The sequence below is a fragment of the Prionailurus bengalensis genome, chromosome D2, assembly GCF_016509475.1.
Source record: "Prionailurus bengalensis isolate Pbe53 chromosome D2, Fcat_Pben_1.1_paternal_pri, whole genome shotgun sequence".
Classification (NCBI taxonomy): domain Eukaryota; kingdom Metazoa; phylum Chordata; class Mammalia; order Carnivora; family Felidae; genus Prionailurus; species Prionailurus bengalensis.
This window is the reverse complement of record NC_057351.1, coordinates 57,069,298-57,092,824: the sequence shown is the minus strand read 5'-3', so window position 1 is coordinate 57,092,824 and position 23,527 is coordinate 57,069,298. Positions and strand designations below refer to the sequence as shown.

General features: G+C 40.1%; 1 protein-coding gene across 1 annotated transcript in view; it reads left to right on the top strand.

Annotated features, from left to right (window-relative positions):
- HPSE2 (heparanase 2 (inactive)) overlaps nucleotides 1-23,527 on the top strand; it is a 663,935-nt gene that overhangs the window by 622,068 nt on the left and 18,340 nt on the right. The window contains exons 10-11 of the mRNA XM_043597217.1: nucleotides 13,578-13,723; nucleotides 21,125-21,271. Coding sequence (XP_043453152.1) covers nucleotides 13,578-13,723; nucleotides 21,125-21,271 — 293 coding nt within the window. The remainder of the gene's footprint in view (nucleotides 1-13,577; nucleotides 13,724-21,124; nucleotides 21,272-23,527) is intronic.

Sequence of the window (23,527 nt, the reverse complement as noted above, 5' to 3'; positions counted from 1 at the left end):
AGTGGACAATACATACAAGTCATTAGGCAATTAGCATACATTGGGAAAACTGCTATAAAGAGGAACTGCAGGGGCGCCTGGGTGGCGCAGTCGGTTAAGCGTCGGACTTCAGCCAGGTCACGATCTTGCGGTCCGTGAGTTCGAGCCCCGCGTCAGGCTCTGGGCTGATGGCTCAGAGCCTGGAGTCAGTTTCCGATTCTGTGTCTCCCTCTCTCTCTGCCCCTCCCCGTTCATGCTCTGTCTCTCTCTGTCCCAAAAATAAATAAACGTTGAAAAAAAAAATTTAAAAAAAAAAAAAAAAAGAGGAACTGCAGCGTTCACAGGATCACATACAAGAGAAAACCTAACCTGGACTCGGGGCTTCAGAGAGGCTTCTAAGAGGAAATTTAGACAAAAACCCAAAGAATGTGAAAGGGTTAGCCAGGCAGGGCCTAAGAGGAAGGAGTACTCCAGTGAACAGTGCTTCTAAAGGCCCAGAGGTGTAGGAGAATGGACCTTTCAAGGAATTGGATGAAAGAAGATAGCATTACTCAGAGATAGGTTTTGTTTTCATTTAGGTGTATATGCTTCAAGTTTAACTCCACAGAGACAATTCCCCTCAAAAATGGGATTGCCCTATGTTAGTGTCTGCTCTTTTTTTCAAGTTTTTATTTAAATTCCAGTTGGGGGGCGCCTGGGTGGCGCAGTCGGTGAAGCGTCCGACTTCAGCCAGGTCACGATCTCGCGGTCCGTGGGTTCGAGCCCCGCGTCAGGCTCTGGGCTGATGGCTCAGAGCCTGAAGCCTGTTTCCGATTCTGTGTCTCCCTCTCTCTCTGCCCCTCCCCCGTTCATGCTCTGTCTCTCTCTGTCCCAAAAATAAACGTTGAAAAATAAATAAATAAATAAATAAATAAATTCCAGTTGGTTAACATACAGTATAATATTAGTTTCAGGTGTAGAGTTTAGTGATTCAACACTTACATACATCCAGATTGCCAACAGACACATGAAAAGATGTTCAACATCACTCATCATCAGGGGAATACCAATACCATCAAAACTACAGTGAGAGGGGTGCCTAGGTATCTCAGTCAGTTAAGCATCTGACCCTTGATTTTGGCTCAGGTCATGATCTCATGGTTTGTGGGATTGAGCCCTGCATTGGGCTCTGTGATGACAGCATAGATCCTGCTTGGGATTCTCTCTCTCCTGTCTCCTCTTCCCCCGCTTGCATGCTCTCTCTGTCTCTAAAACAAAAACAAAACAAACAAAAAAACTACAGTGAGATATATCACCACTCACACCAGTCAGAATGGCTCAAATTAACAACATAGGAAACAACAGGTGTTGACAAGGATGTGGAGAAAGGGGGACCTTCTTACACTGTTGATGGGAATACAAACTGGTGCAGTCGCTCTGGAAAACAGCATGAAGGTTCCTCAGAAAGTTAAAAATAGAACTACCCGTGATCCAGCAATTACACTACTGGGTATTTACCCAAAGGATAGAAAAATACCAGTTTGAAGGGATACATTCACCCTGATGTTTATAACAGTATTATCAACATTAGCCAAATTATGGAAAGAGCCCAAATGTCCATCAACTGATGAATGGATAAAGAAAATGTAGAGTGTACACACACACACACACACACACATGAATATTATTCAGCCATAAAAAAGAATGAAATTTTGCCTTTTGCAATGGCATGGATGGAGCTAGACAGTATTATGCTAAGTGAAATAAGTCAATCCGAGAAAGACAAATACCATATAATTTCACTCATATGTGGAATTTAAGAAACAAAACAAACATGGAGGAGGGAAGAGATGAAAAACCAAGAAACAGACTCTCAACCATAGAGAACAAACTGATGGTTACCAGAGGTAGGGGGATGGGTTGAAAAGGTGATGGGGATTAAGGAAGGTACTTGTGATGAACATGGGATGTTGTGTGGAAGTGTTGAGACTGCTCTTTTTCTATACACTATAATGAACATCTTTTGACATCATTAATTGTTCTTCTAAAATATAATTTTTAGGGACCGCAAAATATCCATAGTTCGATCTATTATAATTTTTTTTCAGTAATTTATCTATTGAACTTTTAATTGTTTTCAGCTTTTTTCCCCCATTAAACATAATGCTGTGATGATCATTGAACCAGTTAAGATTCTTTGGCCATAGGAAAAAGAGGGAAGGAAGAAATCTAGGGAACTTAAGCAGAGAAGAAATGGGGTAGATGAAAAGCTGAAGCACACAGCTTAGAAGGGATGGAATCCAGGACAACATGGAACCCAGGTGGCAGCACAAATGATACTCCATAGAATAAATGGCATGTTTGGCCATACCATTCAGTTGCCAGACTTCCCTGGAGAGAAAGTCCAACTGGCGTAATAAGATCACTTAGTTTCCTCAAGAAGAAACAATTATGGCCGAATCATTTCCCAGTAGAAATCCAGATACTGTAATCAGAAGGGGGAGGAATTTAGGGCACAAAACCAACAATGGCTACTGCAACCATCTTACAGACAAATCTTTGCACATATTATGATTATTTCTTTGGGAAAAGTGGAATTGTTGGGTCAAAGGGTATGCAGCAATTTGAGACTCGGATGCACATTACTGCGTATTCTCAAGAAAGGTTATTTCTGGCAATTAGTTTTTTTTTTCATTCTGGTAAAATATACAGAACATAAAATTTGCTAATTTAACCATTTTTAAGTATGTAGTTCATTGTCAATTCACAATATTGTGCCACCATCTCTGCTATTTCCACAAAATTTTCATCACTCTGAATAGAAATCTGTACCCATTAAGCATTAACTCCCCATTCTCACCTCCTCCACCAGCCTCTGGTAACTTCTATTCTACTTTCTGTATCTCTGAATTTATTTACTCGAGATATTCATGTAAGTGGGATCATACAATATTTGTCCTTTGTGTCTGGCTTGTTTCACTTAGCACAGTGTTCCCAAGGTACATCCACGTTGTGGCATGTGTCAGACCTTCATTCCTTTTTATGACTGAATAAGATTCCATTGTGTGGATATATCACATTTAATTCATCTGTGAATGGACGCTTGGGTTGTTTTCACCTTTTGGCTATTGTGAACAATGCTATAATGAACTTTCACTTACAAGTATCTATGCAAGTCCTTGATTTCAGTTCCTTGGGGGTGTATACCTAGGAATAAAATTGCTGTGTTGAGGTAATTCTATGTTTAACTTTTAAGCTTTTGAGGAACTGCCCAACTGCTTTCCACAGTGGCTGCACCATTTGGCAATTCATGTTTAATATTAAACACTAGGAAATGTTTCAATGACATGCTGGACTTTCATAATCTGACTATCAAAGTTGTTGAAATAAGAACAGTTTAAATGCATATTTTGCCAAAAATAACTCTCACTGAAAGCATATAATTTGGCTTCTTTTTACAGCAAACTTCTCAGTTCTTCCCCTGGCATTCTGAAGCCAGACAACATCACCTACTTATCTCAGTGAGCAGATTCAATACAGACCTTTATAATTCTTTGTGCAAGCTTATGATTGCCTGCACCTGAAGTATTCCTAGAATTCTGATTTCATACCCCAGTACTTCTGGTGCCCCTTGAGTGATGACCATCTGGGCTGCATTTCTGGTTTGAAGGTTTCCTGGGTCTTGATTCCACCCACTTCTCTGGTTTGGGCATCATACCCATTGTAATGGGCTAGAAGTTCCTCCCTGCTGCCACTGACTGCACCGCAGAGCCCCAGCTCAGCCAGTGCTTCCTCCCACCCTCGCTTAGGTCTAGGATTGATGGGGCTGGGTACAGACAAACTGTAATTTGTTTCAAAGTAGATTAAAGTCCGGCTGTAGATAAGACTGAGTAAGAGGAGCAAGGGGCAAGGAGCCAGAACCAGGGGAAGAGGGGTACTTCTAGGCCCTTCTAGTTTTACCTCTTCGTTGAGCATTTTTATGTTCTAGGTGCTGTGTTAGGCTTGGGGACACAACTGTAAGAAAACACAGTCCCACCATCATGGAAGTCATAGTCTAGAAGAGAAGAGACATATGAATCAGAAAATCCCATCCATAAATGTGTAAATACAAACTGAATCAAGTGTCCTAAGAGAAACTATTTCTGTGGTTCTATGAGAACATATAACACAGAAATGTGGCTCAGCCTAGGCAGGGGATGGGGGTGGTCCAGGAAGTCTTCCCTGGGAAAGTGACCCTAAAGCTAACATCTGAGTTAAGAGTTAACAAAGTGTATGTGTGTGAGCTAGTGATCGCCCATGCTGGGGAGGGGTGTGTGGGATGGGGTTGGGAGGTAATTAGAGAAACCGGAAGGCCCTGTCTGAGGTGGGAGGTAGAAAAACATCAATGTCCTTGAGCACAAAGGGCCAGGTAGATAAACGCAGGGTGGTAAGGGGCCAATTCAAGTTAAAATCACAGTTTTAGCCACTGGTCTCTAGCCATTTGATAGTTGTGAGTAAGGTGGTAAAAAAATTGATTGGAGGGGATTTCATTCCCTCTAGGGAGAGCATCAGGGAAAATTGTAGCTTTTAGTATTTCCAAAGATGCTTTAGTCACATGGAAACTTTCTGGATCTTCCCTGCAGCTCCCTCTCTGTGGAGGAAGTTGAAGCAGCAGGGTTCTTTCCCTTACATGTGAGCTCTGGCATGCCGCCATGTCTAATGCAAACATCCACGGTGATGTTCCACTTCATTTCTCCATGGCTCTCTAAGGTCAGATATCTAGATGAAGGTGGCTATTGGTATAGCATTTGTGCCCACTAGGACTTAACTAGGTTTTTGTGACTTTGGAAGTCAGACAAGAGGCTCCATGAAGGAAAAATATTTGTCATTTTTTGTCACACTTCAGGGCATATATACCTCCCACAAGAAGAAAATACTGAGATTAAACAAGTTTAGGCAGCTGCAGCGTGGCCTGTCAGTGCCCAGGAAATCCATGGCCTTTGAACCTTGCAAAGTTATCATTTCATTCCCATTCTGCCTTGGAAGTCCCCCACATCAGCTTCAGGAAGTGAACTTTAATTTGATCATTCATTCAATCAAACATTTATTGAGTACCAATATCTATGTTCACTGGCACTGGGGATGCAAAGGTAAGCCTTGATCTGAATGAGGTTCCTTCCAACCTCCTTTAATCTCCCAACACACGCACACGTGCATACACACACATGCTCACACCCCCTCAAATACACACAGCCAACCCCTCCCCCCACAAACATACAAGTTATGTTTATGTTTTCTGGGCAACTTGCAATATAACTATGTACCTACTGGAATATAACTATTTTCATGAGGCTAGAAAAAAAATCTTTCAAGGAATAAAGAGAAGAAAAAGCAACATGTATTAAATACTTCATTTACCAGGCACTATGACAGATGTTGCCAGATATATTATCTCATTAAACCCCTACAAGGAAATTGAGGTTTAGAGATAATAAATTACTGTCCAGTATTTGAATATGTATCTTTCAACTCTAAGCAAATTATTTCACCACTTTTGTTTCTCTGTGAAGCTTTCCCTGAATCTCCTGGTTGTAAATAATTATTTCCTCTTCTGAACTCCCAAAGTATTACAGTGGTTTCTGCTCATGTAAAGTTTACTTTAGTCAGCCTCATTTTACAAAGAATTGTTTATATGTATCTTGACCACTAAGTTTCTTGAGGATGGGAAGATGTCTTGTTCATCTTTGTATCACCCAGACTCAACAGAATACTTTGCATGCCACTAATATGTGCTCAGAAAATGCTTGTAGAAGTAAAGAATGTATTCTTAGCTCTCACTTGATTGGTCAGCACCTAGGGCCACAACCCAGCACCCCCTTCCCTCCCCTAGTGTATCATCAAAGGTGTCATGGTCATGCAATGTAAATAACCCAGTCTACAAGCCCAAGACCCAATCCAGACCTCCATAACCAGCTGCCCCTTACCTCCTTTTCAGGCTAGGGTGCACACTTCCCAACTACAGTCCACTCTTAGGAAGCCAGTCTCCTGGTTGAGGTCAATGCAAGTCCTGACTACAAGCTAGGGACTATCTGAGCAGAGAATTCTAGGGTCACAGGGACTCAGAATGTGGTTTAGAAAGAGGCATGGGCCCTTGGCTCTGTGGACTTCTTGCCCCATGGAGAAGGGTACTGCTGAAGGAGGACCAGACCTTGGCTTTCTAAAGCAAAGGTCCCCTTACCCAGCTTTAGGTTAGTGGAAATAGTAAATGTGAGAAATAGTGAGTAAAGTAAGTGAATAAAAACAGAACATTTCAAAAATGTGCATTGGACTTGTATGCATTAAAAGTGATAAAAAGAAACTTCAGAACTAAATTTTAGGGATGCATTAGGAAATATTTAACCAGTGCACATTTGTTAGGTATCACTATCGCTCGTTTGATTTTCTTTCGGTATATTCTTTGTGTATCCCTGGCAGAACTCAATGTCACTAAGCTTTTGCGGGCTGGGTTTGGGTTAGGAGGAGGTGGGGTGAGGGTAGAAGGGATGCACTGCTCTTGTTGTCCTGCCATAACCATCCCATCCTCTGGAATTAAGGATCTGAGCATTTAAAAAGCTCCAAATCCAGTTTCATGCTCATTCTCTGTATCCAATCAATCACCACACACAATCAATTTCATCTCTTAAATATTTCTCAAATCCCTCTTCGTCTTTCTAACTTCCTCACCTTAATCAAGTGATCATTTTTCTTCTAAACTAACCTCCTAAATGGTTTTCTACAATCCATTTTCTGCACAGCTGTGAGGGTCAACTTGCTAAATGTAAATTGAATAATGTCACTTTTTCTGTTAAAATTCTACAATGGTTTCCCATTTATTTTAAGACAAAATCTAGAATCCTGAGATCTACAAGAACTGGCTCTGCCATCCTCATCTTGTAGTCGGTGCTGAGCTCCAAGCTGAATTGGTTTGCTTTCTGATTCTCAAACATTCCAAACCCCTCCCCATCTCAGAGACTTTGCATAACCTCTTTCTCTTGACCAAAACACTTTCAAGCCCCTCCTCTCTTTCCCTCAAATCTTAAATGAAGTCTCTCACTCCATGAGAGACTTCTTTCCTCACCACCCCACCAGGGCATCACAAGTTCTATTATATTAGGCTCATAGATTCCTCCACTACCATTAGCACTATTGAAATTAATTAATTGCCTAACTCATTGGCTTAAGGACTTCTTCTTGCTAGATATAAGCTTCATAATAGCAAGAACTGTGTTTGTCTTATTCACTACTGTATATCTCCATGCCACTAACGCCTGGCATGGAGTCTTAAACATAGTGCACATTCCATAATTTTATTGTAGCACCTCCTGCAAGGAAAGGGTAAGTAATCTTAGACCTCAGAGAACACACAGTTCAGTGATTAATCCAGTAAATTCTGCAAAATACTGTCAGTTTGTTTCTCTTTTCCCATTTGTTTTGGTTCAACTCACTCCATATACTGCATTGTCTGGCTTTCAGACAACAATTGACTTTTTGACAAATAGTAAAGAAAAAGAAAAGATTTAAAACCTCTGTCTTTTTAGTGTCACCTGTTATTAGTTTTCCCTCTCCAGCTAATAAATGGACACTATTTTTCTTCCACCTCTTCTTATGTCTGATACACTTAAAGAATGTCTGTCTGTGTCTCTCTTTGTCTCATGAAAATTGCGATGCACTCCTTGCTTTGGATGTTTTTTTATTATTGACATAAAAAATTATATTAGTCTTTCTTCTTGATGACTTATTGTCTGAAAACTTATGTTTATATTCCACCTTTCTTTCATATAATGTCTTTTTGTTGTTATTGTTGTTGTTAGATATGTATGTGCATTCTTTATTTTTTCCTGTCTATGCATAAAGGTAATTTTTTCTGCCTTTTCATGTCATTTCCTTAAGAGATATTCAGGAATCATTTCATTTGGTTAGTTTTATTTGTGATTATGTAAACGGCACATATTCATAGTAAAATAAAAGAAAGAGGAGAAGGAGGGGGGGACTATTGAAGGGAGGCAGGTAGGAAATATAGTTTGATCCTGTTGAGAGCTGGCGTACGTGAGGGAGACATAAACACAGAGACACAGGAAAGGTGGAGTTTTAAAAAGAGGTAGGATACACAGGGAAGTGAGAGAAGATCAAAGTGAGAGAGGAGTCTGAAAATGGCACATGGAACTAAGTAAAGGGGAAATTTGCACATTCATCTTGGCTTTTAACCTGCCATCAACTGGCACCAACGCACACCTCCATTACCCTGAGGGAAGAGGTGGTGGACTAGGAACACTATCACCATGAAGCCATCTCTCTATGGGCAAGACAATTCAAAGAGATGCCAGCCTATGGGTAGATTAACAAGGTCACCTTCAGAAGGGAGCTCTGGTAAGCAAATGCATCCATAATGTTCCTGTATTATCTCTTTAATATCTTACTTGGCACTTTTAAAAGATGATCAGTCCTACGTTACTTTTAAAGCAAAACAATATAATCAGCACCTTGATTCCACCACCCAGTCTCATGCTAAGACACTACTATCAGCCTCTGCATTCTCCCATTATGCCGTTCCTCTGATTCCTCCTGCCCCACCCGACATGACCATTATCCTAAGTTTCATGTTTATCAATCTATTGCTTACACACCTATATACACAATGTTATTACAAATGTGTGTGCGCTTAAAATATATGTATGAGCTAAATGTAAAGAGGTTTAAAAAAAAAAAAAAAGCAGACATTTGCCTCCAGCATCTGAGAAACACACAGCTATTGCCTAAATCACATGCTTTACCCAAGCACACTATCCTTGAATTCTGGGGGCTGGGTGGGGTGGGATGGGAGGTGGGGAAAGGAAGGCTTTTGTCTACCCATGTACAGTTTTGGAAATGGAAATGAAGAGATCATCGCAAATAGTTTTCATAGAATACCAAAAGCAAAGAAAAAAAGGGAGAAAAGGAATATGGAAGCCCTTTGAAAGTGCTTTCTCTAGAAATGGAAAATCAGTGAATTTGCCAACAGGGCAAGTTTGGGGCTTAACACCAGATTCTCCTTATTGCTATGCTTACTACAAAATGGTTAACAGAAAACTCCTAAAAATAAAATGTTTCCTGATTTCAGTCTCTGAACTGAAAACATTTCCATGTTTTCTTCTCCTTTCAAGATTTGTTTTCATTGTGGAAGATCTAAGACACTTTCTTAATAGAAAAAAAAATTACATGACTGTGAACTTTGAAAGAAAGAACGAAACAAAAAAGAAACAAAGAAAGAAAAAAAATTACATAACTAGAAGGAGTTTATGTTTCGCTGCCTTTTGTATTTATGGATAAGAAGATTTAATATTATAAAAATGTAAACTCTTCTCATTTGAGCTGTAAATTCAATGAAATTCCAAAGTCCCAGCAGATTTTGTTTAGATATTTAACAATCTGATTCTGAAATGTCTGTGGCTGAGCAAAGGCCCAAGATTAGCAAAACCATTCCTGAAGAGTAAGATAGGAGGGGTTGCTCTACCAGACTTCAAGACATATATCAAACAATGGTAATTAAAACAGTGTGGCAGTGATACAGGACAGCAAAGAGGGATGGAATTGAAAGCCCCAAAACAAACCCATGAATATATGGAAGTTTGATGTATAACACAGAGGACATTGCACATCATGAAAGAAAGAAGACACAATTTAATAAATGATGCTGATATAACTGACTACCCACATGGAAAAATATGAAATTAGATACCTACCTAACACACCATACCCATAGATCAATTCCAGATTGATTAAATATTTAATGATTAAGAAAAAAACCTTCAAAAGTTATAAAAGAAAATATAAAATATCTATGAACCAGACATGAGGAAGGACTTCTTAAACAACACACAAAAAGAACTAGATTTTTGTGCAAAAATTAAGTCAGAAAATAATAGGTGTTGGCAAGGATATGGGTCAAGGGGAACTCCTACAGACACTGCTGGATGAAGTGTAAGTTGGAATAATTGAAGTCATTTTGTAAAGCAGTTTGGCAATTAACCTGTAAAGTTGAATATTTGTGTGTACTTGTGTATGACACAGCAATTCCATTCTTAGGTCTGTACTCTAGAACAATGCTTCTCTCACTTTAATAAATGTCAGAATCACCTGCAGAGCCCCACAGTTTGGGGGCCCCACCCCTGGAGACTCTGATTCAATAGGTGTGGGATAGAGCCTGTGAATGTGTATTTCTGAGAAGCACCTGGGTGCTGGGGCTGCTGCTGGTTTCCAATCACGATTGGAGCAATACTGCTCCAGATTTCTTCTCTTATGTCTTGGGAAACAGGAATAAGAATATTCAAAGCCACGATGTTCATAACAGCAAAAATCTGGACACAACACAAATATCCATCAGCAGAATAATGGATAAATAAACTGTAGTAGGTTCACATAGTAAGGTATCATACAATATTGAAAATGAACAAATATTGAAAATGAACATATAACAACCTGGATAAATCTTAGAAGCATAATGTTAAGTGAAAAAGTATGTCACACAAAATTATATACAGCATGATACCACTTTTATAAAGCTAATAAATTAAATAATATATTGCTTTGGAGCAATTATATGGATAAAATTAAAATATGAAGCAAGAGAATGAAAAACACAAAAATGGAAAAGGGAAGAATCACATAACTAGATGCCATCATGTGGGTATTATGTTAGTTTTTCAGGTGGGTGGTGGGTTCTCATATGCTTCCGAACTCTCATGTAAGTTTTATGTACATGAAAAATTGTTGGAAACGATTTGATGAATTGATGGAAAACATATACATAGCACACATCAAATGGGAAAAATTTTTTAAATGAGTGCCAGTCAGGTAAGCTAAATGAGACAAGATTATAAGGAAAGTAAAATTGTAATAACAATTAAAATACTCATTGTACTTAGCAGATGACAGAAATGATCCTGGGGAAAATGTAGAAGACAAACCTGAGATGTCCTCTTGCAGAGTGAAAGCAAAAATGAAAAACAGTGAGAAAGGAGATGATAGAAGTGCAGGACTGAGGATGGAAGGCTAACAGATTCCTAAACCAAAGATTGGAACAAACAGAAAAAGAATTCAAAGCTATACTTAAAGAAAATTCTTACAGGTTAAAAAAAAGGCCTTAGTTTTCCTGAACAAAAGTACTCCCCAAATATCAGCAAATTAATGCGGAAAGCCATATTGACATATTCCTGGTAAAAGTTCAGATATCAAGGGGGCGCCTGGGTGGCGCAGTCGGTTAAGCGTCCAACTTCAGCCAGGTCACGATCTCGCGGTCCGTGAGTTCGAGCCCTGCGTCGGGCTCTGGGCTGATGGCTCAGAGCCTGGAGCCTGTTTCCGATTCTGTGTCTCCCTCTCTCTCTGCCCCTCCCCCATTCATGCTCTGTCTCTCTCTGTCCCAAAAATAAAAAAATAAACGTTGAAAAAAAAAATTAAAAAAAAAATTAAAAAAAAAAAATAAAAAGTTCAGATATCAAGAATAAAACATGACTTCTATAAGCATCCTGGCAGAATATAAAAGAAAGAAAATAAACTGGCTAGATAAACATAGAATAAAATTCACACTAGCCTCAAATTTCTCTGTAACAACAAATGCTACAAAAAATGATTTCAAAGTTTATTTGGAAAAATAAGTGGATATGACTAAAAAAAGTTTGAATGAAGAAAGAAAAATTATGAATGAAATGAACTTGAAACTCTAGATACTGAAATGTAAACTGTAATAATGAAAATGATGTAAAATGGACAATATATTATATTACAAATTAGAATGCATATATTATATATTTATATATTTTTACATATATATAAAAGTTGGTATGTGAGAAAGATGGGTTTAGGAATAGGTTATCAACTTTATGATGCTACAACTAGTTGTAGACTAATTTAGAAAATAATTAGTACCATACAGCAAAATATTTTTCAATGAATTAAGAGGTTAAATTTTTAAATAATTATAAAAAGAACTAGAAGAAATATCAGTGAAGATTGATCTGATCCTTGTGTGAGGAAGGGCTTTCTAAAAATAAAAGAAGTGAAAGAAATCAAAAGATTGATATATTTTCCTATAATTTTTTTTTAATTGGCCATGTCAAAAAAAATCATAAAAAGTGATAAAAAGTAAACTACAAATTTGGGTGGAATATTCGTTCCATATACATTCCAAAGATTCTTACTAATAATGTTAAAAGATATAAATCAATGTGAAAAAAGTGGATATCCCATTGGAAATTGGGTGACTATCACTTCATGAAGTTTACTTCAAATCAAAAATACCGAAATTATAGTCAAATAGGAGCAGATTGAACCGCGATTTTTTTCATTTATATGATTGACAATGATAAAATACTTGGCATTTTAAATATTAGGATGCCATAATTAACAGCCATTCTGAGGACACTTAGTATGAATTAAGGTAGATGGTTGGACAAGGCTTAGAGCTCACTACTCAGGGCAGATTTAGAGCTATTCTGGTGGCAAAGGGGCTTTGAGACTTTATCCTTATTTATGCACTTCAACAGACATTTTTAGGCAGCTGACATTATAGATGACCACACTAGAGGGAGAAAAAAAGAGAAGATCATTAAAAGGTTTCTGCCTGGAAAGATGAAGGCTGAGAAAATACGCGTGATGTCTTTCAGGCCTTGAGTAGCGTGAATGCACTGAATGGCATGATTATGGAATTCCAGAACTGGGAGGGGGAGAGAGGGGCGAGGAAGCCCCTAAACAAATTAGGAACCCCTTTTTTACATGATGAGTTATGAACACTGAAGTCATTGCCCCATAATTGGATATAAGAGCAAATACAAAACAAGTACAAAATACAAAATATATCTTGTATCAAGAGTAAAAACAAAATATGATAATAGCAAATGCCATAGAAATTAAGGCAGCAGTGAATAGGCATTTGTAAGTTCAAATATATGTGTGGGCCACAGATTGAGTATTTATTAATCAGTTACAAATGGATGCTGGAATGGTTAAAAGCATCACATTCTTTTATCTTAGAATTATTCTTTTTATTTTAGAACTATTGAGAATGACCAAGGATTAGCACCATGGTTTGCAAACATTCTTCTGTTGGTGTTTCTGACGCTGGAATCCAGAACCCTGGTCTTTTGCCTGGAGGACCTTCATCTCCCCTCACCACACTAATCGCCTTTAGTGACAATATTTGGAGGATGACATTTTGGATTCTCATATTGATGACAATTCTAAAGATTGGAAATCTTCTATTCTACAGTTAAATACGGGTCATAGACCATTATGAAAGTAAAGTCATAGGAAAAGAAGGTTAAAAATGGAAGGCCATACCAGGTTATTATTTCATATGTGAAAAACTTTGATTCATTTGTTTTGTAGGCTGGTCTGAGTCCACCCCACTTACCCCATTTGGTCATTTGAAAAGGCCACTTGAGACAACGCCCATTTCATTATCAACCCAAGGTGAGCACTTCATTGGGTTGATGTGCTTACAGGATTAGGGTCTCATTAGTTGTGGTTCACTGTACCCCTGGTAAGAAGTGGTTTCTGGTATTGGTATGTTTACTCAGGACACTCAACTTGTATCTTTCTCTGACTCTCCATCTCTCTGTTCTTCTCAGGACTACTGGCTCTCTCTCCTTTACAAGCGCCTGATTGGCCCCAAAGTCTTGGCTGTGCATGTGGCTGGGCTCCAACGGAAGCCACGGCCAGGCCGAGTGATCCGGGACAAACTAAGGATTTATGCTCACTGCACAAACCACCACAAGTAAGTCTTCAGGAAGATGTCACAGAAAGCCACTCACAAGGGGCTTCAGGCTTTGGGCCCCTCTTAAAATTCCATAACATTTGGGGACCCCTGTAAGACTTACTGTAAACTGCTTCTGGAATCGTTACTCCCGCTTTTTGCGGTTTCATATGATCTCTGATAAAAAGCTTTTTTCCAAGTAAAACCATTTTCTCACTCTCAGAGGATTTATGCACAAAAAGTTCATAAAAATACATGCCATTTGTTCATTTACTTCTTCATCCAACAAATTTTTATTGAGCATTTTCTCTGTGTCAGTTGATGTAATGCCCATGAGGCATTTTTTGTGTACCTATGCCTGAACCAAGGCTAGAGATATAAAATTTTTTCCCTCTGATCCACCGGCAGAGCTTGAGGAAATAAGTCTACATTTCTAAGGTGCATGCTTGAGAGCTATACCACTAGGAAACTAGCCCTAGACCAGTGTGTCCCAAGCCGGAAGTGCCCAAAGGTAGTCATGCCATCTTTAGAACCATTTTCAGAATTTCAGAAATCTTTCCAGCTACTTTAAATGTTAAGAGGTTAATAAAATCTAGTCTTCCTTTTTTTACAGGGCTAGACTCAGAACAATCAGTGTGGTAATCCTTCTCTTTTTGATCTGAAGCACTGGTTGTCACTACAGTTGTCTGTAAACAAACAAAAAAATAATTATCATTAGACAAATAAATTTTTGCAGCTAAAATATTTTAAAACATGAAGATCATAAGGTAAAAATTGAAAACTGAGCCTAAGGCCAAACCCATCTGACCAAATATGGCTTTCTTACATCACTTCCTATGTAAGGAGCTGAGTAGGCAGCTTGGAAAAAGAGAACTCTTTCTCTTAATGCAGAGAAACCCTGGGGGTGGGGGAGAGGGAGGAGGAAGCAAGCACCTCCAGCCAGACCTTCATTCCAGTGAGCCTATCAGGCGCTGATCATGGGCAGTGGATAGCACAAAGAGCTCCAGTGGTCAGATTACAATAGACGCTCCTTCCCCTTCCTTGATGAGAGAAGAGCCAAGCCAATTAATTTATCATGATAAGGTTTTTCAAAGAATCACTCTGAACATAGCAGGGCCAGGGGCCAGTTGTCTTGTCTATAGATACAAGTGCCTATTGTGGATGAGAGGAGGCTGGTTTGGGCAGAGGCCAGAGGCTTTCAACGTCCCTTTTGCTCAACAGGAAGCTCAATCCAATACCTGACAGAGAGTGACTACTTTATGGCTTTGGCTGGAGTTATCTGATCACCACACAAGGAAACATTGTATTCCGTGTCTCCACCCTGGCCCTGAGGAAATCACTCAAAAGGCGGACCCCAGCTTCAAGAGAGAAAAATTACCCTTGGCACCTTTTGTCTCTGTTGGGAAGAGCATCAATTGTGCCCTGTTTACAATGGGTCTGAGGAACAAGGGGGAAAATGTCAGTAGTCATGGGCTTAGCAGAATTTGGGTGTCCTCACAGAGGGCTCCTCACGTAGTCCCATCTCAGTGCTCAATTCTTTGACATTCTTGTGGGAAGTTATCACGAATATTCCAAATATACCGTGAACTCAGGGCCAGTGTCTCATTCATTGTTCTATTTATTCTTAGTGTCTAATATGGTGACTGGCATGAAGAAAATCTCAGTGAATGTTTGATGAATGAATGAATGAATGCAGACATAGGGCATCAAGACATCACTGAGGATTTCCAGTTCTAGCCTCTCTTCCCCTTTGATATCAGCACAGCATCCTGAAGGAGGTGGTGTGGTAGAGTGGTTAATTATTCTACCATTCACTAGCATGAGACCTCAAATAAGTTACTAAAATCATATGGATCTAATACTCTCCCTACATCACCAGTGCACCTCTACTTTCAATGGGAACTCACTTCGAACCTCGCTAGGGAAACAGTGCTGCTATGCTGCTGTCAGTATCATCCCTCTTCTCCATTAAAAAAGAAAGACAAGACTTGACTAATCTATTGCACATATGGCCTTAACAATAATAATAGGGGTGAAGACCTTTATGTTCCTATTAGAAAAGTAAGCCCACAATGGACGCACTGAGCTCACTGAAGTTGCAGGTCTCTTCCATGTCTGTGAATGTTCAGTGCCCCAGACAGGTAAGCACAGGGATAGGACAAGTGTCTCTGCTCCTTCTCCCTGGGAAGCCATGTGCCCTGTATGTGCCCTCTCATCTTCCACAACAGTCATGAGGAAACACTACTGATTCACTTAGTTTATTCATAGCCAATGAGGTCAAGGTCACAGAGTGGGCATGTTGGCTTCCCACTATTCAATCTTGACCAGTACTCTGAAAATATATATCCTTGGCCAAAACAGGGATTGGGTGAGAAAGTATAAACTTATCAGCAGAACGACCCAAAGAGAGTGTCTATTCAAACAACTCCTACACTCCAGTGTATATTGAACACTTGCCACATGCCAGGCATCTTGCCAGATATTTGTACTATACACAACTAACAACACTAATAATACAAACAATTTTACATTTGGGAAGAACCCTTAGAGATCTTTTGGTCTGGTGTCCTATACAACAGAAATTCCTTTTACAGCCTCCTTGATGGACAGTTATGCAACCTCTAATTGAATACCTCCTTGCCCTTCCTGGCAGACTTTTGCATTGTGGTTTGGTTTTGACCTAGGAGAGTGTTGTGTTTTAGGCTGGATTTAGGATAAAAAGTTAGGTGTGCATACCAACACGAGCAGGTGCTTTCCTGCCTTCTTTCCTAGAATTAACAGATGAGGAGCCTGGCAGCGTGGCAGTTCTCGCCTTAGGTCTTCTTGTTCAGAGAACAAATAAGTTTTGACTGGGAAACCTTGTTTTTATAAACCATTCTGCTGAAACAATGTATGTTTCTGGGGAGGAGTTGAGGTCCTTAGCCAAGTTCAGAACCAATTGGAACCTGGTGGATATTGAAGCAAAATTGAGCCTTTTGGGGTTCAAGTTTGTTTATTATTGGCAAAACACGACTTCCTGTTTTTTAGAAGAATTTTTTTAAAGACTCATAAAAAAGGTTCCTGAGGCTTCTTGGACATCAAATAGCTCTTACAAAACAATATTTTGATGAGTTAAGTGTAAATGAATCAGAAACATGTGGATTAAATTTCCCTTAAAATACACAGGGGCTTTGAAATTAGGGGAAAAAATGTTTGGCAAAACATGGCCTGACTTTTACCGAACCCAAAAACTTTGAGTTAGATTTGGAGACAATGGACCAACCCAGTTTTCAAACACATGGACTTTCACTGGAAATGGACCATGGATTCCAAAGCACCGTCTTCTCTTCCCTTTCCTCTGTCTCTCAGCTTCACTGGAGGCATTTCTAGAACGGTGACTGTTTTTTATCTGGACGTCAAGATGCACCTCTCCATGTGATGTCCCCTACCTCTTATATCCAGGATACTCCACTTTGAGCCTCCCTTCCCTGACTCACTTCCTCCTACCCCCATGGCATCACAGAGAAGATGTCAGGCAGCAAAAGAACAGCCAAAAAGATGCACTCCAGATGCATGGATTGTCTGCTGGTGAAAAAGTCTCACCACAATGAGACTTGGAGTAAGATAGATGTTCCACCAGAAAGAAAGGGATATTTGCTAAGAGAACCAAAAGCCACCTGGACTTGACATCAGAAGACGATCAACTGCCTGTCAGCCATGCTTTCTGTCAGACCCCATCTTCTTAGGGAACAGATACTCCTCCAAGCTTACTTTTCTGTGGGCAGAGAATACATATTCTTCAGGAATCTGTATTCTTGACACAGTACTCTCAGGTTGGTGCTGCAGTCTCCACCCAAGAATGTGGCTTCGCAGCCAGAAGACCTCTGCCTAATGCCTTTGCCCATCAACCAGGCAGAAGAAGGGACAGCTGAGGTAGTCTTCAATGCCAGTTCCTACCTGAGGAGGCTCTGTGCATTCTGTGAGAGCCTCTGCACATTGGTCTGTGAGCTGGCTTCCAGTACAGGTTTGTCTCCCCCAGGGGAACTATGTAAATGGAAATCAGACCATTGCCAAGCAGCTTGAAAAGACAGCTTTCCCTGCAGCTATGCTGTGATTTCAGGTCTCCCTCCCACCCACCACTTCCCCACATCCCACCCTTCTCCTCTGCAGTCTCCCAGGGCTCATTCTGCCCCAGCTCTGCAGAGGAGAAACTTGTAAATGCAAGCACACAGCTTTCCCTCCTCCACTGCTAACTTTGAGAAAGTTATCTGCTGGTAGTTAGCAAAAGAGCTTACCACAGCCTGGCAAAATTGGTACCCATCCATGCCTACTTTTGCTCACACTCTGAAGCCCAGAGTGCCTGTAATTAATGGTGTTTGCCTCAGTTTCCTCAGCTAAGCTAAACCTAAAGCCCACCCACCAATGGAATATAGTTGGTGTTCTTTTAACGATGGTAACGCTGACACAGGCTAGCAGCATCTCTCTTCTGAGCTCTAGTGACACAAGTTTGCTCAGTAAATGGGCATTCTCTTCTGACCTACTCAGTTGGCTCTAAAAGTTACTTCACATGATTCAGAATATTGAGAAGAAGGACCAAAGGAGGAGGAGCCAGAAAGAAGTCATTTAACAATCTATCAGAATATCAGTGCAGGCATCCAGAAAGCCTTGAACACAATAATGTGCCCTCCTACAGACGCAAGAAGAACCATCTGACACACAGTCAGTGGAATATACTTTGGGAATTATTCTCATAAATAAACTTAATGGATTACTCTAAGCATGTGGTTTCCAAACCCAACTCATCTGCCAAATATCCTAAATATATATGTATATATCCTAGCCCCCATCACAAATGGATGGAATCAACATCTCCAGGATGAGCCCTGGTAACTGTATTATTAAAAAACAAAACAAAACAAAAGCAACCCAAGTTATCATGTTGACCTGCCCTTAGTCACTCAGCTCTTCATTAGCACCTTTAGAAGCAGAGGTGAGTGACCCAGAGGCTAAGGGATGCTGTTTCTGCAAGGAATGATATTTTCCTCTGGGCAAAGTTGACTTAGAGTTTCTCTGAAATCCTCCTTTGAAGGCAGGACTGGGTCATTTCTTCTGTTTCCTCTCATTAACCCATCCAGATGGGGCCCTAGGGGACCCCTTAGAAACAAAGTCTTTTTTCCTACAAGAAAGAAGGAAATCATTATAGTTTTGTTGATACATGCTGGAAGGCTCTTGCATGTAGGCATACAGTTCTTCCAGGCTTCTGAACATCCTGTGCTGGTTTAAAAGGATTCCAAAATGTGAGTAGTTTTATAATCTTGGTCTAGGTAAAACAGCAAAAGCAGAAATCAAAAAGATCGATAAATTTGACTACCTAACAGTTTTTAACTTTTTTTTTTTTTTTTTTGAGAGCTAGCACATACAAGTGCGGGAGGGTCAGAGGGAGAGAGAGAGAAATGATCCTAAACAGGTTCCGTGCTCAGTGCGGACCCTGACGCAGGGCTCCATCCCACGACCCTGGGATCATGACCTGAGCTGAAATCAAGAATAGGATACTTAACTGACTGAGCCACCCATGTGCCCCAAGTTTTTAACTTGTATACATCAAAATAAAATATAAACAAACTGAATTGGCCAAAGAAACCTGGGGAAAATTTTGCAACATACATGCAGACAAAGGATCACCATCTTTAGTAAATAGTTTTTATAAATCAATAGAAAATGGGCAAAGGACATGAATAGTCAGTTCACACGAGAGATGAAATGGCAAGCAGGCAAATGAAAATAATACTGCACCTCTGCACGAATGTTTTAAAAATACAAATTAATACAACATTGAAATCCCACTATCACCTCTCAGGTTGAGAAATGTGTTTTATTTTATTTTATTTTATTTTATTTTATTTTATTTTATTTTATTTTATTTTTAATGTTCATTCACTTTGGGGGGTAGGGGGAGCAGAGAGAGAGAGGGGGAGACAGAATCCAAAGCAGACTCCAGGCTCTGAGCTGTCAGCAGAGCCCAATGTAGGGCTCAAACTCACAAACTGTGAGATCATGACCTGAGCCGAAGTCGGACACTTAACCGACTGAGCCACCCAGGCACCCGAGAAAGGTATTTTAAAATGTTAATATCCATTATTCTTAAGGGTATGAGGAAATGGGTGCACTTATAGATAGCTGCACAGAGCAAATTGGTATAAGCTTTCTAGAGAATTAACATCAATATTAGCAAAATGTGTGTATCAATCAGGATGAGTGAGGTGATGCTATGATAATGGAGGACCCACAAATCTCCACGGCTTTCCATAAGGAAGTGTATTTCTCATTCATGCTACTTGTCTGCCATGGCTCAGCTGTAGCTCTGCTCCACATTCTCCTCATTCCAGGATGCAGGTCAATAGAGTCACCTCTGTCATGAACATCGATGGTCTTGTGACACAGCAAAAACACATGGCAAAACACAGGCTGCCTCTTAAAGCTTATGCCCAAAGATTTTAACAGCACATTTTATTGGCCAAAGCCAATTGTGTAATCTCTAGGGTTCAACAGAGCAGGGACAAAAAATCTTCCCACAGGGAGGGGCATCACTGGAAGTGAAGTAGAGATTTGGTTAAGAACCATGCAATGTGCATTCCCCTTGACCTAACGTGCCCAACTTCCAGGATTGTATCCGAAATAATGGTGATATACAAAAGTTTATATAATGGAATATGTAATTTGAAATGGCAAAAATTTGAAAACAATGTAAGTCCCCAAATGTAGGGGGTTAACTAAACAAATTATGTTACATTACTATGATTGAAGAATTTAGCATTCTTCTATAAGTATAGAAGGAAATACAATAACATAATAACATGGGAATATGTTTAAGATGTTCACAAAGTGAAGAAACAATATGGTCCCGATTAAATGAAAACTGAGAAATGTATATGTATGTGTGAAAGTACTCTGTAAATATTTGAATTAATATTGAATTAATAAAACAAAAAATACTGGAAAGGATGTTTACCAAAATTTTATCATATCTCAAGATATTTGGATTATAGGATAATTTTATTTTTCTTCTTTGTATGTCTTTGTATTTTTCCCTTTTTTTCTGCAATCGGCATGTTTTATTTTCATATTCAGAAAAAAGATATTTTGTTTTCTAAAATCATTTTAATATATTTAAACAAAAACAAAAAGAGTTTGGTGGGAAGCAGGTATCTTCTTTGCAGGAAGCCACAATAACAAGGCCTTCCTGTCTTTGAACGTGTAGGTGACCAAGAACTATAAAATAAGTGCCCTTTCCTGAGGCAGTCCTGTTTGGTGCAGTCTATAAATTATTTAGCAGTAACTAACTGACAACTTTATTTCCATCTTTCCCTTCTCTCTCTCTCTCTCTCTCTCTCTCTCTCTCTCTCCCTCTCTCCTTCTCTCCCTCTCTCTCTCTCTCCTTCTCAGCCACAACTATGTTCGAGGGTCCATTACACTTTTTATCATCAACCTGCACCGATCAAGAAAGAAAATCAAACTGGCCGGGACCCTCAGGGACAAGCTCGTGCACCAGTATCTACTGCAGCCCTATGGACAGGAGGGCCTGAAGTCCAAGTACGTGCAAACCTGGAAATAGCTTCAGAACAAGTGCAGCAGGAGCTGGGAGGGGAAGGAGCTAGAATTGCCCCTTTGGTGTTGCTAATTCATTTGGGGGCTCAGTGGAATGGAGTCAGGGGACTGCTGACTCAAACCCCTCCCTGTCTCTAGGCTTAGATTCCTCAACCGTGGAGTCAAATGGTAGACACAATATTTCTCAACAAGGGCATTTTTGGTATCTGGGCAAGACAATTCATTATGAAGGATAATCTCATTTCAAGCTACTTATTAGCATCCTTGGTCCCTGCCCACTAAATGCCAATAGCATCCCCTAGTCATGTGACAACCAAAAACTCTGGTAGTTGAAAACCATGCCCCTTTCATCTGTAACATTCTGTAATGCTATAACTCCTTATTTGTCAGCATCTACAAACCTCATGGCATTAGAAGGAGGAGCACTGGACAAAGGGTTGAAAGTTCAAAGTTCAAGAGTCTGTTCTGCCCCTAAATGTATAACTTTAGATCCATCACCTCTTGGATCTCAGTTTCCTTATTTGAATGTTTGAAGAGAAATTATATTTTGAGGGCTCTGTGGTCCCTTCAAACTCTATAAATATATGATTCTGCGATACTCCCTACCTCCCTCCATCTCTGCCAGAGACTATTGACAACACCGACCTCTGCCAAGAGAAAACAGCTCTAGGCCACAGTGAGAAGAGCCTGGTCACAGGCAAGGCCACTTCAGCTCCCCGAGTAAGGCCTCCCAGGCAGGGTATGGGATTCTGTACAGACTGGGAGCATTCCTATTGCATTTTTAATGTTTACCAAGTTTAACAAAGCTGTAAACTTGGAGCAGGTGGCTTGCACTCCCACAGCTGCCCACAACTATTTGCGCTATAATTGTTCGCTGTTTCACTGCAACCTTGGTGGCTTGCATTTGGCTTCCAACTGTATGTGCAATGGGAACAAAACACAATCTGGGAAGTCACTTATTGAGTCTCCTCAGGCCACCCTAGATCTGTATTTTCAGTCTTGGTTCACATACTGGCTCTTTTCTTTGGCTACATGTACATTGCATCTACTTTTCTTTCCTCTCAATCCTACCTGTATTAGGAGATTCTCTTGAGTATTTTATCCACTCTCTTTCTATTTCCCAGTAGTTCATGACCAGTGTGCTGAACTCCTGGTCTTCATCTCAGGCAGGAGAACCAGTTCTGGTCCCAGCTTCACTAAATAATTATTGACCTGGGCAGATCCTCTAATCCTAATCCCTTGGCCTCAGTGTTCTAATCTGCAAAATTCAAGTGTTGCTGTATATTTGGTAGGGTCCCTTCCAGCTCACAAATTCTCACCCTGGGTCTAATTTTCTGAGGACCATGAATATGTTCAAGTCTCCCACTGCCACTCACTAATGACCTGCAAAGTTATTTCTGGCAGAAGGGCTGACACCTCAGCAGTGATTGTGATATTCAGGGTCCAGTGGAGCCAGTGAGACTAGGAACTGAGCCTGCCCAGTGTTGGAAAGTCATGTGTACTGCGTGGAAGGAACTGGCCAAATGCTTTAGTCCAACAGGCCATTTGCTGGCTGTGTGTCCTTGCACAAGTTACATAATCTGCAAGTCTCAGTTTCTTCATCTCATGTGGAGAGGAGTAAATAAGGTAATCTATGTAAAGTTTCTGACACATAATAAGTGTGCAGTAAATGCCCATTGTGTTCCTTTTCCTCAACTCAGGACTCTAGTTCGTTGGGGAGGAAGAGGGGAAAAAATTGCTCTCTTTCTGACATCTCTAAGATGCTCTTCCAAAGCAGAGTCTTCTCAGTTTTTTAAGATAATATGTTGCTAAAACACTTGTTAAGATTATGATAAGAATGGTACAGATGGAAATCCATGAAACAGGAGGAGATGGTAGTCAGAGGGTAGGATCAATTTATGAGCTTGTTCCCCCACCAACCGAGGGCACAAGCCTCCAACCCTGTTTACCCCACCCTAAGTCCCTACCTCCAGGATTATGAACCTGGCCACACCTTGGCCCTTCTGCTTGTTCCCATCCTTAAGAGTGATTGAAGCAACTCCCACTGGCTACTGATATCACATACATTCCAATTATGCCGTCTTGTACCCCACCTTGTCATCACCTTGATGAGTTGTGTTACAGCTTTGTTGAGAATGTCCGAGGAATAGAGAAAAAGAGAATTTCATTCCACAGGAGTCCTGAAGAGGGATTTGGTAACGCCCACTGAGATCAAATAACAATGCCATGCAATTGAAAGAA